This window comes from Centruroides sculpturatus, unplaced genomic scaffold (genome assembly GCF_000671375.1).
Source record: "Centruroides sculpturatus isolate CEXI.00-Female unplaced genomic scaffold, Cexi_2.0 scaffold543, whole genome shotgun sequence".
NCBI classification, from domain to species: domain Eukaryota; kingdom Metazoa; phylum Arthropoda; class Arachnida; order Scorpiones; family Buthidae; genus Centruroides; species Centruroides sculpturatus.
This window is the reverse complement of record NW_019384952.1, coordinates 430,179-449,670: the sequence shown is the minus strand read 5'-3', so window position 1 is coordinate 449,670 and position 19,492 is coordinate 430,179. Positions and strand designations below refer to the sequence as shown.

The window sequence follows — 19,492 nt, the reverse complement described above, 5'->3', positions numbered from 1 at the left end:
TGTGCTCACTGTAAAAACAAAGTAAGAGATAATAGCCAAGGTAGAAAGTAGGCACAAGATGTCTGATGTTGCTAGGCAATATGGCTTGAACAGGTCTACAGTGAGCACAATCTTAGCTATGAAAGATATATCAAGAAGTCTCAAGCTGCTAACGAAGTAATGAAAATCACATCTAAGAAATAAAGAGCATTTTAGAGCTCATAATAGAACCTAAAACTGATCTGACAACAGAAGAACTCGAAAGAACAAAGTTCAAATGAAGAATACCAGGAAACTCAGCGAGATGTGTTTTCTTTTGAAAAAGAGGAAGACGAAAGAGGACCAATGTCGACATCTGCTACTGAAGATCTTTTGAAGAAGTGGGAGGATGTCAGATCATCCAAGTAGCATCCAAACCAGAATAAGGTTAATGGGGTTGGGGATCTCTACAATTACAATACGATTAATTACCTCGGAAATATCCCAAAGAAAAGAGAAAAGCAATCGACATTGGACAGCTTCTTTAACCCCCACAAACAGAAAAAACATGACTAATAAAAATGCAAGACTACATATATATGTATTTCTACTATTACATGCAAATAATAGTAGTAAAAAATTATATATTTTTTATTTTTTGGAGTCTCCGGAACAAATTAATCAGATTCCCATAAAAACCAATGGGAAATCGATAATCGGTTAACAAACAATTCAGATAACGAACAAAGTCTTGGAATGGATTATGTTCGTTAACCGATCACCCACTGTATATTGTTTTATTATATGATGATGATAAATATTTTAATTATAAAAAATTTCATATAATTTCATTTCAAATATTCATATTTTCTTAACATCAGTAGATGTGACCATCACTTTCTTAAAATAATTACAGTAGACCCCCCTATAACATGGGTTTATATAAGACAGATTCGTATAACATGGCAAAAAATTGCGATTGTGTTCATATAAACACACTAAAAGAAACTCATAACACGGTAAAACATCCTCGCTGCCTCTTGTTGTAACAAAATTGGTCAAATCTGGACCAATAGTGGATATTGCACAAACCGTTGAGTTTAAATGAGCACTAGACCTACTAAAAAACATTATTCAACGGCCATAAAAATAATATTTTTATTAATGATGTCACCAAAGTTCAGCAAATTTTTTGCAGAAAAATAACTTATCAGAAAACATGCGCCCGCCGTTTGATAAGCTGCTCGTAATGAAAATAAGCTTAAACAATGGTGTCGAACAGTGCACACTTGGTAAGTAATCCTACAATTTTTGTTTATAGCATACTTCATATGAATTATTCCCAAAAAATTATACGTGTTTTGGAAATGTTCAGTCAAATTAGTCTAGAATTGATTAATTTTATGGAAGAAAACCTTTCAAACAGCCGTACTCCCTAAACTGCATACGTGCCAGGCTGTGATTGGCTCATGTATTTAAGTGACTTGTAAGACATGGAATTTACATAACACGGAACGTATCTACTGTGTTATGGGGGGTCTACTGTACATGTAAGATAGCATTTCAAGTTATGTTCGAGATGAATAAATATAAATAAAATGAATTTTAAATGGTTTTAAAATAAATACTATACCTTCTAATTCTTCTTCTTCTTCTTGCATTTTTAAAAATTTCTTATAGGAATTTGTGACAAATTCCTCTTTATCCTCAAATTGATTTCCTTCTTTTTGTCTTTCTTTTTGAATTTTTTTTTGTATTCTTTTATTATATTCTTTTCTTCTTAATTGAGCTGCTTTCTTTAAACCTTCTATATATTTAGGCTATTAAAATATAAAAAAACGTAATAAAATAAATTATTAATTTAATTTAAANGCAGCTTTCATTAATGATCCTATATATTTAGGCTATTAAAATATAAAACACATTATAAGAAATACCTCCAATTCAATTAATAATTTATTTTATTATAATGATTTAAATATTGTTCAAACTTTATTTTTATATACAGGTAACCCCCATATAACACAACACTTCTATAGCACGAATTCACTCTAAGACGGTTCGAGAATTGGGACACATCCCCGTATAACACGGTGCTTTTATAGCACGGGCTCACTCTAACACAGTTCGGGAATTGGATGAAACCCTCATTCAACATGAAATGTAATAAAGCATGCGTTCTTTTATACCTCAGCATAACTCTGCGCAAGCATTCTATTTTTTTCATTGCTACTTTGAATGCTATTTCAACAAATAATCCATTTAATGGTTAAATTTTATAATTGGAACCCTGCTTTTGCTTCTAAAAGCTCATATTTTAAAATTATAAATTCCTCCACTGCGATACTACCGATAGTGTGAGGTCCAAAAAGGAGTTGAAATTAAACATTTATTATTATTAATTTATTAAAATGAAACTAGAAAAAAATCATCTATTGTTAAAACCGATCAAAGATTGAATTAGTTGTTCTAGTCATATAAAACCACAACGAGAGGAAAAAGAAAACTATTGATGTAAACAGAACGCAATAATTATAAATGATTAATAATTGTAAACGAACGACCTGCAGTAGAAATGGACCTTTGACAAATCGCTCATATGCAAATAATTAGAACAGAAATTTTGAAAAGAGGTAAGGTTAATGACGAAAAGGGACATTGCGTAGTGTCGTTAAATTTCAAAAACGTCACAGACTACACAACAATAGCGGAAAATATGAGTGCAAGTTTCAAAGTTCCATCAACATTTTGTATCCAGAGTAACGGATGGTGTCAATTAGATTCTTCAAAGCGGATCTTTCTGGTGACTCGAACAGGAATCGTGTTTTGCTTAGAGACAGACAAGAGACCAATCGGGGAGCAAGAAGAAAGGGACGTGGAGCCAATCAGAAGAAAACAAAACCAAGAACGTAGACTGATATAATCCTCGATCTGGAAGGACAGATTTACTTTCCGAAAAACTGTGCACCTGCACCGGGTAGTCCATGCGGAAAAGCAGTTTTCTGTCGGTTGTGCCCAACTTATAATGTGTGACTACAGACTCAGAACGCCACTGACACCGACTAACAAATCTCCACACCTGCCGTTGCCCTGGGGCCTTCCTTTGAGCCACAGTAGAAACACCTTCAATACTTTGAACCTTCAATTGTGTAAAGAACATTTTGTACCCTAGTGCAAGTTTACTTTTACGTTTAAAATAAATGGGTTTTTGTGAGATTCTTGTCATCCTAGTCTCCTCCGCCACAACCACGCGCAAACGACCCTAGATTATCCTGACGCGGAATTAACGATTCCCCCCAGAAGTCGGCAAACTTACACTGGAGTCCGAGTAGTAGGATTTTAAGTCCTCAATCTCCACCAGGTCAGCAAGCTTACAATAGTGCGGGCGCTGCCATCTTTCTTTCACCATCGTTCCTAAATGCCTACAAACAGCAGCGCACTCCCGTTGTAGCGGAGACACAAAGCGACTGCTATTAACTAAAGCACCCAAAAACTGTTACCAGTTGATGATGCTCATGCTGAGATCATCATATAGGATAAATAATCCTCTGATAAAATATTTACTTATATAATAAATAAGTATTTTACCCATAAAAAATGAATAACAAATTCAATTTTAAAAATTTAACAGCATGATTTTTAATTTTTGGAACCTAACCCCCCTTTTCACATTAGTTCTTTGTTTCATATAACACAGATTCGCATAACACGGCAATTTTTTTTAACATAACTCCCGTGTTATATAGAGGTTACCTGTAATTTATTATAAATACAGAAAAAATAAGATTTAAAAATAAACAGTTTTCAAAACAGTTTTAATATATTACTATGAAAATTTTTCATTTTAATTTATAGCTGACAGACTGGATATACAGAAAAAAAGGCTTCAAAACTAAGTCATTATGAAGTTTTATAACATATATATTAGGTGTTTTTGAAGTGTTTCCATGTCATTTAAATAATGATTCTGATAAATCAAAGTGATTTACTGCATAATTACAGATAAAGCATTTTTATCTGTTACAAATAAGTAAAATCTAATAGAAAAATTGAGATTTGTAATCAGCACATCAGAATTATCAAGAAACAGTCATAATTGTTTAACAAAATCCCTGTTAACAAATGTAATCTGCACTTTTGATATAATTCCAGTTCCTCTTTGATTCAATATCTTTAACAAAGTTTTTCAAAGTGTAAGGTGTAAAGCAATCCCTTTAGAAACAGTAGCAGTTCAAAGATAAGCTAAGAATTAAAATGCAACATAACAAAACTGTAATAAATTTTTAAACAGTTTTTAATATACAGTAGAACCTCGATTATCCGGACTAATTGAGGATGAAGGTAGTCCGGATAAGGAAAAATCCGGATAATCGAAACAAATACTTTAATTTGTCTTTTAATGATAATACAACACGTTTTCTTTTCGACGGCATATCGGTAATATTAAAAGTAAATACTGTATTTAAATCGTGATCAAATGTTCAAGAAACAAACGTTTGTATTGAATTTGTACTACTACTGACCAGTGCTAACAGACTACCTATTGTTTAAAAGGCCCTCTGGTGGCGCAAGAAGACGGATTTTATAAAATAAAAAGCAGTTGAAACTGCATTTTTATGAATAAAAATTTGACAAACTATTTATCGTTTTCTGACGAGTAAAATTTTTTCGTTGCGTTCACAGCTTTTAAGTAATGCATAAACCTTCGAAACGCGAGGCTCTTCAAACCGCGATGCATAGACGGTGGCCCACGTTGCCCATGCCTTACTCCGCCCTTGGTCATAGAAATGATGTAATTTGAATATAAATTATTTATAAATACGTATGTCAAGTTATATTTTTATTACGACACAAAATATATTTAAGAGTTTACGGCCACTGTGCCGAATGAGACGTTGTTGAAACAAAAAAGTTATGCATTCCATCATGTATATAAACAGTATCGTAATTCGCCAAGTGCAAATCAGCAAATTCGTAAATTTTTGTTTATTTTTAACAATCCGGATAATCGAAAATCCAAATAATAGAGGTCCAAATAATCGAGGTTCTACTGTATTTTTTAACTTATTTCATTTATATAATAATCTGATTACATGCTAATTATAAATTTGATAAAATGTTAGTTGTCACAGAAATTTCTGCACATATTCTATCTATGAGAACTTCAAGACAAAAGTATCTTTGTCTTTTCATTTTTTCCCCCTGCATTTAGTTATGCATTTATATTACAAAAGGAAAGTTGAAGGTCTTTAGACAAGAATTTATAGCTGTGGGTTCTCTGATTTCTGATTGAAAAATAAACTGGTAAGAACCAAATAGAGAAAAAGGTACCATTCTTTTAAACTGTTATCTAAAAAGATAAAATTTCTGAGTCCAGAAGTAATATTCAATATCTTATCAACTTATAAAGTCTGATTCTATGTAGATAACTCTGAAATCAAATAATTATTCCATAAATAAACTAACTTCAAACAATGTTTTAATGAAGGAAAAAAAATTGTAAAATCAAGAATAAATAAATAAATAGAGAGTCCTTTTATGCTTTGAGTCTTTTGAACTCACCCCAAAGATTCCTTGAAAATATGTTAGATCAAAAGCAGTTGCCTTAATAGTAAGCAAGCAGATGAATTGGTTACTATAATTACAATAATAATATAATGTGCAAGATATTAAACAATATTACGTAGTACATGCAAAAATATTAACAAAAAATATTATTAGATTACAAATTATGGTTACAAGTTCAAACAAGAGTCAATAGACTGAAACCCTGCTAAGTGTTACAACAAAATATTCATTAGTATTACTTTTGAATTATCAATTTTTAACAAGATAATGGGTTAAGCCTCTTATCCCAATTCTGATATTGTGTAATTAAGTGTAATTGTATTTTGTGTAATTATAATGAAGATTGTGCAAACTTATTAAGAGTTGGACAAATCCAGTGGGGATGATAGAAATAATCAATTTTTTCATTTTATTTTTCTATGTAAAACATGCCTATATAAGAATAAATACAATCCATGGAAATTGAAGACATCAGTTCTCAAAACTAATAGAAATATTCATGAATATCCTAGAAATAAAAAAACCATTTTCACTCTTTGCCTACCTAACCTAACCTAACCTTCAAAACAAAGAATACAATCTCAGAATTGTTGTAATTAAGTCACACATCTGTATTAAGCAATCCCGCTGTTAAAAGTGCACAAAATAAAATTAACAAGGTCTATTTTGCCACTCTGCATTGCCTATGAGTATTTTTTTTTAATAGCTTATACTTGCTGAACTTGTAAAACTTTAATTTTTGTTAAATTCTGGTTAAAATGACTTTATAAATGTATTTTTGAAGAGTCTAAAACAAATTAATCTAATTTACATTCTTCCTTATGAAAAAAATTGTTTGGTACACAAACAGCCAGCCTCAAGGAATGAATTACATTTGAGCACCAATGCACCACTGTATTCTCTTTTGAATGCAGATAAATTTCTCTAAATTTTGAATATGGTATATGAATAGGCATAAGCTTAATTAATTTTTTTGTTATAATTACATGGAAAGCATTTTGAAAAATTTTTTGCTAAAGCAGAAAATATTAAAATCAGCAATTTTCTGCCCTACACATTAAATGCAATTTATTTATAACATAGGTCTATTCAAATGCATTAAGGCAAATTTAAGTTCTTCCACATTGTATCTAGTATTTATTGCATGTGGCAATATGACATCATTTTAATGGCATTCTCACCCCAAGAACAGAAGCATCTAAACATATTAGCCTTTAGGATACAATATTAAGTTCATGATTAAATTCCTTTGAGTTATATTGGTAGCAGCAACAAATGGTTTTCTCCTCCAACAATTACCAATTTGAACCACCTCAACATTGTAAAATGATATAATTCACACCTTACCAATGAAAGACTAATGTCAAGCTTATGAAAAAACAGAGAGAGTGGTCATTGACACACTGAATTCAGTAGGCAGGCATTTGAAATGCCAACAAAACTAATAGTACTTTAAACCTGATGAAAAACCATGGGAGATCCTTTTCTAATTTGACAAATGCATGCTCCATTCTTTTTAGTCAAATTGTTTTCTTCACAAAAATGATTTGCTAGCAGTAAGTGGGAACCATGTTAGTGATGATAATGTGAATTGCATATTACATTTTTAAAGTTTTTAACATGTTTATAATGATATACTCAAAATTATAAGATATATTATGATAAATTTTTTGAATCTGACATATAATTTAAACGACTATTTTAAATCAAACAACTTTATTTCTACAATTTAATTGAAAATAATTTTTATTGTATACTTAATGTGATATATTCTAATATATTTTACTAAATATTACTTCACTTAAAGCTGCTGTGATTCTTCATATTATTAGTTGATTGAAAAAAGAAAACATACAAAGTTTCTTAATTTTTCTATTTTCTATCATTGTCCTTCTTCCATGATTATCACTACTCAACACCACTAAACCTATAAGGAATAACATTTCTATTTTCTTATTGTCCAAAAGGAACAAAAGACAAACTGCGACATTTCCATACATCCCATACCAAATACTAGTAATGACACCAGACTTCATCCTTACTAGCAAAACGCTTTCATGAATTGTATCTAAGGCAAGTCATTAAACTGTTATTTTTACAAGTAGCAATGCTTTACAAACTTTTAATTAATTTGCATATATGTTGCATAAAAGACCCTCTAAAGAAAGGTTCACCCTACTAATTTTAATTGTATTTCAAATAATTGTGAATGGACATATAAAAGACTTACATATTTTTTTGTGATTTAGGTTTTATAATTTTCTAATACATTCCATCCTGAATGTTTATACATTTCTTAACAGTCTATATTGAAATATATTTTATAATTACTTCTTTTCAATTACTAAATTAAAATTCTCACATTTACTACTGAATGTAAATGAAATGTCATTTATTTCAGCAATCAATTACAATTAACTCCAATTTCAATATTGCAAAATGAAGAGAATACTGAAGAGTATTTTGATGAGATATTTTTAACAGAATATGAAAATATAATCATCTTTTTGGAACCACATACAAAAAATAATTACAGTTACAAAAAAATAAATATTAATGTTTAAAATACAAGGGGCATCCAGAAATTAAAGAACATTTGTACTTAGCAATCTCTGCAGGTGAATGATGACTATCAATTCAAAGTCAATTTGTTCTGTAATGTGTTAGGTTAGAGCACATGGCGTTTCAATAATGACAGGCTTATTGCTACTGTTTTGTCAAAAATTAAAATGTGTATAAAATCAAAAAGCCCACTAAATGCAGTGCTATTCATTTTCTAAATGTGATGAAAGTTCATCCTATAAAAATTAATAAGAAAAACATGGAAGTGTATAGTGATCACATTATGAACAAAGCAAGTGTGAGAAAATGGAGTGTTTAACATTTAGCCAAGAAAAATAAAATGCAAAAAAAAACCACATTGCTGCAATAACTCAAATTGTGTTTCAGAAATTTGGCAGAAACATTTTCAACTGCCCACCATACAGTACCAATATGGCCTCAGTGACTTTCACCTCTTTCCTAAGCTGAAAGAGTTTTGGGATAGCAAACATTTTAAAATAAATAACAACATGAATGAAGTGGGCTAACCCTTAAATGAAATTTATGCATTTAAGGATTAGCCCTTAAATGCGCAGATTTTTAAAATCAACCTAAAAACTATTTTTAACTGAATATAGAAAAAATCATTTTTCAAAAAAAAAATCACTCATATTTAAAAGCACTTTATTACAAATTTGCAACAATTCGTTTTTGCCTATTAATGTGCAAATTCGGTACAATGTATAACATACATCTAAATGAAACAGTTTGTGCACAATTTTTCAAAATGACATTTTTTTTTAACAGGTTGCAATTTGTAAATCTTCTAAACCTATAAATTGCCAATGTTGTCCATCCTTCTTTAATCTCAAGAATGGAGTTAGTTAGATGTAAGTCAAGAGCAGATATGGAAAGCTTGGGCACAACACCCTATCTATCTATACAAGTTGAAAGTCATGTTATTTCAATTCAAAAATTTCCTCCTGAAAGCAGTTCGATAGATGATTGGCATGACTGTATTGCTAACAGCAAAAGTATTCTGTACAGGGGCAAGACACTACTAATTTGAGGTAGAGAGCATATATTTTAAATTAAATAAATTAAAAATTGTGGCCTAGCATTGTGACAATGTCACAATAAATATTTGCTTGCTATACTATATAAAAAATTTATATAATAAATAGTGTCTAATATTAGATTATCACACAAGTATAAATTTATTTTGTATGAAAATTTGAACTTCAAAAAACTTATATTCCACTAATAAAAGTCTTTTCTCAATGTGATTGAGATTACTTCAGTATCATTACAGTTTGATAAGCCTCATATCTCTACCATCTGGTTAATTGAGACAATTATTAAATTAATGCTTTAGAGGCAAGAAGCTTACAACTATTCAAGCAACTGATACTTTATCTTTTCACTTTTTATCATGTCTTTCTAGTATTGTAATTCGGTTTGCTCCAACATAAGTTGACAAAATGTTAACTACCATATTGGCCTACCATATAGTTGCTGATAGCTCTACTCCTGCTATTTTTCTTTCTTCAAATATTCCACAACCACCTGTTTTATCAATGCACTTTTATCTGGCAGTTTACAATTAGGTAACCAGTTTTGCAAAACTGTTCCTAAGCAATGTATTTCTTTCTCCACCAAATATGTGATTAATGGAATAGGTGTGTAAAAATTGTCAAAATAGATGATACAGTTAATGCTTCAAGGAATTATTCAACAAAGGTGTGTTACCATATTACCTGTAGTGCCTAAATCAACTTCATTTCCTAAGAAATGAATGTTTATCAAAATAAATTTCAAATTTATAAGCAAAACCTTTAAATTATTCATATTGTGGACAATACGAATAATTTAAATCCCCCATTTATGTGGCTTATTTAGCAAGTATCGCTTTGTATAGAGACAAACTTTTGTAGCACGTATTTGCTTGTCGACGGATGATCTCTAGTTTAGAGTAACCAATGAAAAACAATTATTCAAATGATCAATTAGAAGCCATATTTTATAAAAATAGTCATGGTTTGTTTCCTCTTGTGGTAAATGTTTTTCATTATTATTAAAATGTAAAACTTCTTTAAGTTTTTCAAAAACTGATTTAAAGACATTGTTTCTGTAATATGTTGAAATCCATATTTTCTTTACCAGTATCATCTTATATTAGAATAATAGTACACTGACATAAATATAATAATACAAATAAAATTTTCAAATACTAATGCACTAATATTTATGAAACAATTTATATTTTTTTGCAAAAGTATAGGTTTCTTTAAAAATAATTTTTCCATCAATTCTTCTGTAAAGAAATATGAAAAAAATCTGTATTGTGTTTCCAGAGCTAAAATTTCAGAACCTTTGAATGTAGTTTAGAACCTTTGAAAAATTCATTTAGTATCAAACATTTACCCCCCAAACTAAGTTACATCATTCTACTCTCTTAAGGTATGTGATACTTAAGTCAATGACAAAGCATTAGTCAAAATATCAGTCACACTGCCATTCCCAGAATTACATTCTGCAATATCTTTATTTCTATCATCATTATTAATATTTCTTTTGGCATTACAGTAGAGCATTGATTATCCGAATGACAATCAACCGAAATATCAATCAACCAAAAGTGTTCCAGTTGGGCTGTCATGCTGAATCAAATGTTTTTGATACTAGATTAACTTCTAAAAGTATAATTTTTTTGTTCTTATATTTTTCGATATATTTATTTTGTTTTTACAAAATAAAGAAATAATTTTTAACGATACAATAGCCACGATTATTATAAAAATTTTTGTTAGGCTTAATATCAACAAAAATTCAATGCAAAGCGACATGCAACAGAGAAAAATTTAAACATGGGCTATATTAATATACTATTATTGGGATATACTAATACACTATATTAATAATGTATTTTTTGTACATAATCGGATATCCAAAAAAATCTATTTTCCGAACAACCCCAGTCCCCAATTGATTCGGATAATCAACGCTCTACTGTACTTACTTCAGGCCCTCATCCAAACCTCCAAATGTATTTGCACTAAATTCATCATTGCTTGAATCTGAATCATCATATGCAACTTTAGAAATATAACCATCACTTAACACATCTTCAAAATATGTCTCAAGATCTTTATCTAGTATTAGATGACTCATTTTACATTACTGTACATACCAGCGGTGGGCAAGCAAAAGTTCAGTGAAAGCTGAAATGTAGGTTTTGCAAAATGCATGGGAACCACAGTTCTGTATTTATTTTTATTCTGTATTGTGATTTTATTATATAATATAAAACAAATATTGAATTTTTTAAATAAACATATTTTTACAAAATTCTGGAAATAAAATTGTAAAAATAATAATAAAAAGCAGAAATTAACACTTTCAGCAAAAGCTGCATGTAACTCAAAAAGAGCCAACATGCGGATCTCTAAGCCGCATTTGCACATGTATGGTATATACCCAACTAATAGTTGATCCCATGTAAAAGTCGACCCTCTTATTTTTGGCCAAAAAATCTGGAATTTTTAACTGTCCTTGTGTAAAAGTTGACCCTAGTATTTTGCAAACAGGTCAACATTTATTTGCCAACATTTTTTTTCATTGAAAACAAATATGAAAATTAAATGTAAAAATTTCTATAATTCCAGTTTCATATTTTTAATAGAACTGTTACAGAAGATGGACTGCTTTTTTTCTGCAACTTTTACTATCAAATCTAAAATATATAAGTTGATTAGAATTTAAATCACTTTTAAAGTCATACTTTGATCCCATTGGCATGATAAATTACTACATTGCTTCCTAGCTGGAAGAATACCTTGTGTTATTAAAAAATGAATTTCTACATCTCTACTTCTAAAGAAATGTCTTGATTATTTTATTTTTATGTGAATACAAATTTTAAAATTTTGTGTTCCTATAGAAAACAGACCCCAACTTAGGGAGCCTGTTTTCTATAGAAATGCCAAATCAGTAATATTACTGTAATTCATTTTGTTTTTGTTTTTATTCATATAGACATCAGTTGGACTTCTACAACTGATTCAGTACTTTGGATTCTAGTTTTAATTTCAGCCAACCAAAAGTAGTATAGTCGACCCCATAAATTCAACCTTAAAAAAGAATCTAAAAAAATTCAAATTTTGCATTAATATACATGGTAATCTGCAATTTACATAAAAATAATATATCTTTGTATGCACCATATGAAAAATAAGCTATTCTTAGAAATATCTACTAAACATTTTAAAGTGCTACATTAAAATAGTAATATAATATAATTAATCTACTTTAAAAGATGGTAACTAAGTTTATTAATTAGTATATGTATCCTCCTAACAGAAAAGTTATACTAGGACAAATTGTTCAATTTTTTAAAGCTAAGAACTACTAGATATGCACAATGTTGTAATACTGCAAAAAATGAAAAATCAACTCAATCATTTTGTTTTTTATATAAACTATATAAAACCATTACAAAACTGACCTTTCTGATTATGAAAATAATTTTGGTTTTCATCAAAACTTCATATAAACTAATTGAACTTCAAAACAAAATGAGGCAATAATCAACATTTCTACAAACCCAATTTTCAACAGGATGAACGAGAATATTCTGTAATTAAGTGCCTCCTAGCACACAAAACTGACAATAATGAAATCTCTGAAATGTTGCCTATCTACAATGCTGTACTTTGGAACATTTTAGCAACTTAAACTATTTGTTGTATATCTGCAATCTTATGCATTTAATGGCTAACTGGCTGAAAGAAGTAGCACTGAAAGTCTATGATGAAGGAATCCAAAAACTAGTGTCATGCTATCACAAATGCTTAAATTATAATTTAAGCACTTGTCACAGCACACATAAGTAATCAGTACAAGACTAGTTATTTTTCTACATAATGGTGACTATTTAGAAAAATAACTGGTCTTATATTGATTACTTACTAAAACTTTTTTCTTATCATTACTGTTTTCATTTCCATTTTTATAACCAAAAATTATTTATTTTCTGGACACCTTTCATAGATTAAAAATTACTTAATTATTTTATAATTAGAAAAACAAAATTACTTTTCTATCCTTAATGATGATTTCTTTTTTTTCTGCTTCTTGCCTTTTCATATCATCATAAATACTATCATATTCATAAACAGTAGGATCTTCTTTTAATACTTTCTGTATCTCCATACGTGTCTGCAAAAATACAATGATTACATTAGTATAATTATTAACTTATTTTATTATATAGTTTAAATAATTAAATTTTATTTTACATAAAAACATCTTAATCTAAACTTTGCATTTTATAAAATAGTATTCAACTATAACATTATTAGATTAGATTATAAACCTAAAATATACATAATGCACTTAAGTACAGTAATTTTACATAATTCTGTTAAATTTCAGTTACATAAAATAAAATTATTGGGTTAAGATAAACTAATTACAATAACAAGCATATCATAAAATCAAAACAATAATTATTATCATCACATGCAAAATTACTATACAAAATAGAATTTAGACTGCCAGATTTCTTTAGTGCTAATAAATAAATTTCATGAATCAAAACAACTTTAAATTACTGACATACAAAGTTTTAAATCATCAGTAATTAATGAACACTACTATAATATATCAATTTAAAATATAAAACCATTAATTAATCTACAATATATTGTGATCTATACAATAACACATTCAGAAAAAAAGACAATCTCTTTAACATTCATGTTCATTAATAGACAAGATTTAGCACATTATCATTAATATAATATTAACATTAGTCCAAGAAAAACTTGCTTCTACAATTGAACATTAGTAGGGTCCGATGAACAGGTTTAAGAATTAATTCTTTTGCCTCTATGGCCTTATTAAATTCTTTATTATATCATTGTCTATGTTTGCCTCTGTATAATGAGACCTATTAATATACAGAGTCCAACGTAGATAATGATGCAACCGTTCTTAAATTTTTACTATAACAGTTCCTCCAATTTTAAGAATGTTCAATGTAATTGGTTCTATAAATAATAATATTGAAATGGAAAATTTTTATTTTTATTAGAACAAACATGATCTTTTCCACTACTATGTATAAAAATTAATATAAATAATGTAGAAAGATAAATATTCATTTTGTAAATTAAATTATATAAAATGTTTATTAATAAAGTTATTAAAAATTATTTTTTAAAATTAAAAATTTTAATTTTTTAAACATTCTATATAAGCTGAGATTACCAAAATTGTTTGGTATGAAACATTTTTAATCTAAATCAAGCAGTTTTTTCTTATTGAATGAAGCCAGTAAAGAACAATCATATATTTTCAATCAGAGCAAAATGTGATATTTTCAAATTTAGCAAAACAAAGTAATTGAAACAGTTATAAAGTAGTAAAAGAATTATAAAATACATTTTTTACAATTTATTTTGAAAAATGTAATTCTTATATTCATATTTTTGTAAAAACAAAATGTCTCTTGACAAATCAATAATGAATAATCTACTAAATAATCTCTGATAAACCTAGAGGCTTTTCAATTTCAAGAAAAATTTAAACAATTATATCAAGTAAATGAATTTAAATTAATGAAGAAAAGTCATTAAGCACTTCACTTTATCTCAATTAAAAAACATTAAAATAAAAAAAACAATAAATATTTAAAAAATTTTTAAAACAAAATTAAATAACCAACACTAATATATTTATATATATCCTATCCATTATATAAAAACTGAATTAATATACAGTATTTCATTAAAATATTGAATTGTGTCTATTCTAAGTGATCAAAACAATGATATTATCTTCATGTGATATTTTTTTGATAAAATTATGTTATTTAGTAAAAAAGAAAAAGTTTTATTTATTTTTGAAATGGAAATTAAAATGATTTTTACAGTTTTTATTTTCTTAGTCTTCCTTGCACTCAAACATTTTAACTTATTTAAATAACAGGAGTAGAATAAATCTGTTATTCAAGTTTTATGATTTTTCTTTACTTTCATTTTACTATTATGATAATATTTTAAGCACTGTCAAAATTTTAAATTGTAAAAACTTACCTTCTTTTTTACTTTACTTTTCCAACTGTCTACTTTTTGTTCAGGATATAAAGACTCTTCATCACTATTATCAAATACTGATGATTTCTCTATAGTTTTCTTTACTTTGTTTGGTATTATTAAACCATACTGTTTCTTCGCCGCCATCTTTGTCTTATGATGTAGGAAAGTTGCTGTCAACCAGTTATTGATGCCTTGAACGCAACATTCAGCAAANTGAATTATTACATAAATAAATAAATACATAATACATAATATATCATTTGTTAAAAGTTTCTGAACAGTTTTAATAAAAGATTTTTCATATACAGTGGGTGATCGGTTAATGAACACTTTTGCAAAAGATTTTTATGTTCAAACAACAAACACCTACTTAAATAACAAACACCCCACAGAACAAACACAAAAAGAAGCAATGTAAAATAATGAATACCGATTGGTCTTTCCTTGTCTTTGGGCAACAATTCGAAACTTTTCCGAGTATGAGAAATGTCGACATCAACACTCAAGCCGATATATACCGATCAGATAGTATTCCTCCAAACTTTGAAACTCTCCCTTCTAATTTCCAGCCTTTTATTTTTCTGACAAAACAATTCTTTTATGTATTCGTAAAACTGTCGGGTAGGCACTAGTTAAGTTTGTGTCTGTTTTTCAGTTCGAAAGGTGAGAGTATAATAGCAGAGGTAGAGAGTGTGCAGTATGGCGTGAACAGGTCTACAGTAGGCCGCAGTTCAATCTTATTTAAAAAAATACTGTATAATCGAGAAGACTCAAGCAGCTAAAGAAATAAGAAAAATCACATCTGAAAAATGAAGAACATTGAAGAGTTCATAATGGAACCTGAAACGGATCTAATGACAGAAGAACACCAATAAAACTCAACGAGATATGTTTTCTTCTGAAAAACAGGATTAATGCCGATATCTGTTATTAAAGATCCTCTGAAGAAGTGGGAGGATGTCAGAACAACAATCTTAGAATGGCATCCAAACCAGGTTGAGGCTTGGGGATTTCTACAATTGCAATGCTATTAATTACTTACAAAAAATCCTGAAGAAGAGAGAAAAGCAATCGACATTAGACAGATTCTTTAACCCTTTCGAACAAAAAAAAAACATGACTAATAAAAATGCATGACTGTGTATGTATGGATTTTTATTATTACATATAAATAAACGTAGTAACAAAGTATATATTTTTTATTTTTGGGGTCTCCAGAACAAATTAATTAAATTTCCATTAAAACCTATGGTAAATCAATAATCGGTTAACAAACAAATTCTTGGAGTGAATTATGTTCGTTAACCTATCACCCACTGTATGTGTTGTGTGTATTTTATTTAACTAAGTAATGTGATGTAGTCTACAGCAATTACAAAATTATACATTAAAAAATTTTATTGTTAATTATTGATACTAATTTTACAGGAATGTTATCTATATATATGAAAATGAATGTATGTGTGTCTGTCCTTCATGCATTACCACACCGTTTATCCGATTGCCGTGAAACTTTGCGAAGTTGTTTAATATACTCCCGCGAAGGTTTCTGGCATAGTACATTTATCTTAGAATAGATGGCGCGCGTTTATACGAGCATTCGATCACTGTGTGTTCGATCGATTTCAAATTGTAAAGACCATTTCCCCCTTCAAAAAATATCTATATATATGCATTTGTGAACTGTTATTTACGATATTTGTAATAATTTTTGTTTAATCACTTTATTTCAATTTTTTTTTTTTTTGCTAATTATGTATTCGCTCAAACTTTGTTAAATCCCAAACAACAACAGAAGCTGTAAAAAGAAATTTGCATATTTTATCGATCTAGGAATCCCCTTTTCCAAATTTTAATATCGACTCAAAATAATTTAAAAAGACAAATTACAATATAACGGTTTATTATCCAACTATCAGAAATTTCACAACATGCCAAGGAAAAGAGGAAAAAGCAATTAAATAATTAAAATTATAAATGATTTTTAAAAAATATATAAAAATATCGCACTTTTGACAATTGCTGCAAGTGTGTGAACTAAATTTGGAGAATCCGTGCTTCTCGCATGGACAACTGTATGTGGCTGGCTCACGGGTCAAAAAACCTTCTGATTTATTCGTGTACGCACCAGACAAAAAAACAAAAAATATTGTGTATCCACAAGCACTCCAATAAATAAATAGAAATGAAACAACACTTTGAAATGTTTTCCCGATGAAAATGAATAATAATAATAAGTTTCAATAAAAATTATACAATGTAAATTGAATTTTATTATAACGAGTTGGCTTGAATTTCGTTTCTTCTGAGATCGCAGCAATGCGCGACGGGTAAGCTAGTCTTATATAAAATTGATTTCTATATTTATTACAATTGAATTTCGTAATGTATTGTAAAATTATTTAAATATTAAATGACTTGAAGATGGATCATAAATTTTAAAAAATCACTTATTCATTCATAACTTAAAAGTGATTAAATTTCTTTTAAAATACTAATATAAATGTTAAATACTTAAATGTGACATCATTCATAATTAACTTAAATTGAAACACTACAACTAAAATCTCAAGTTGTCCTATTTCTTTTCTACTTCTTTTTTGTATTCTCTTAAAATTCTCAGAAATAACTATTGAAATTATATTCAAGTCTTACAAATCCTGCAATATTTATGAATATCCATTGCCAGTTTTACAGTCATTTTAAGTAAAATTCCTAGTAATCAGAAAAAACAGATATAGAAGAAAAAATGAGTTTGGAAATCTTGAGTATTTTCCTTATAACAAGATAATTCAGTCAGTCAGTCACTGTAATTTCATATTTTATAAATAAATTGTTATTTTATTGTATTTTGTTATTATAACTAAAATATTTTTTGCAATCTAAGTTAAATTGAAATGTTCTATTCCAGGTTAATTTCTTCACTTGTTTTCTAGTTCTGAAAAATGTTAACAAACGTAACATTACCTTATACAAATTAATTATATAAACACAACAAAACAAGAAATTCTTTTATAACATCTGTAGAGTTCACAATGTATCTACTGGACAATATCTCAATAAGTAAACAAATGGCTTAAAAAAAGCCAAAATTCAAAAAAAAATCAAAGGGAAAACATTTTACAATTCAATTAAATTTTGCAAGTAACTCCAACACTTTTTCATGGACTATCTGTCTCAGATATATTGGGTCTCATTTCTCATCACCCAGTAACCTCATTGATTGCCTAGTCAAATCCATAATGGGCATGGAAAAAAAACCTTCTTAATAGAGAGTTAAAAAAAACTCCCAAACTACAGGCCATGCAAAATTCCAAATGACTGAATTTTACATTCAAACTTATTAAATAATGTTACTATAATCTTANCTTAATATCAACAAAAATTCAATGCAAAGCGACATGCAACAGAGAAAAATTTAAACATGGGCTATATTAATATACTATTATTGGGATATACTAATACACTATATTAATAATGTATTTTTTGTACATAATCGGATATCCAAAAAAATCTATTTTCCGAACAACCCCAGTCCCCAATTGATTCGGATAATCAACGCTCTACTGTACTTACTTCAGGCCCTCATCCAAACCTCCAAATGTATTTGCACTAAATTCATCATTGCTTGAATCTGAATCATCATATGCAACTTTAGAAATATAACCATCACTTAACACATCTTCAAAATATGTCTCAAGATCTTTATCTAGTATTAGATGACTCATTTTACATTACTGTACATACCAGCGGTGGGCAAGCAAAAGTTCAGTGAAAGCTGAAATGTAGGTTTTGCAAAATGCATGGGAACCACAGTTCTGTATTTATTTTTATTCTGTATTGTGATTTTATTATATCAGCGCTGTCCAACTTATCATAGCCCGCGGGCCATATTTTCTTCACCAAACATTTCGGGGGCCAAGAAGGTATATAACTAGCTGCAAGATCCCGCTTCGCTGGGTTTTTATTTGTATGTAATAGTATAGTTTTATATATATGTATAAAAGACTGTTTTTCTAAGTAAATCTAGAATCTAGCTGCAAGGACCCGCTTCGCTGGGCAAAAAGTAACGATAGTGAAGATTAAGATAATTACATTATAGCCAATCTTACCCGTTTTCACAAAATGCAAGAATTAAGTCCTCCGTTTCCAGACTAATTAGAGAATTTTTACGTTTAGTCAAACGAACAAATTTCAACGTTTCTGAAACGTTTTCAATCGTTCTATAATCGAACCAATTCGAATTTTATGTTCGAATTTAATTCGAACAAATTCGAAAAAATCGAACAAAACATTCGAAATAGAAAGCCACTTTCAACTACTTT

At 28.7% G+C, this 19,492-nt stretch overlaps 1 protein-coding gene across 3 annotated transcripts in view; it reads right to left on the bottom strand.

Moving 5' to 3' along the window:
• Positions 1-1,338: 1,338 nt before the first annotated feature.
• Positions 1,339-19,492, bottom strand: part of LOC111632295 (nuclear speckle splicing regulatory protein 1-like) — a 69,388-nt gene continuing 51,234 nt past the window's right edge. For 2 of the 3 annotated variants that reach the window (XM_023376691.1, XM_023376692.1), the window contains exons 4-5: positions 13,162-13,284; positions 1,339-1,778 (exon numbers count right to left, since the gene is read on the bottom strand). In XM_023376691.1, coding sequence (XP_023232459.1) covers positions 1,527-1,778; positions 13,162-13,284 — 375 coding nt within the window. In that variant the 3' untranslated portion in view covers positions 1,339-1,526. Of the gene's footprint in view, positions 1,779-13,161; positions 13,285-15,164; positions 15,346-19,492 lie in introns of all 3 variants that reach the window. The other variant, XM_023376690.1, reaches the window with a different exon arrangement.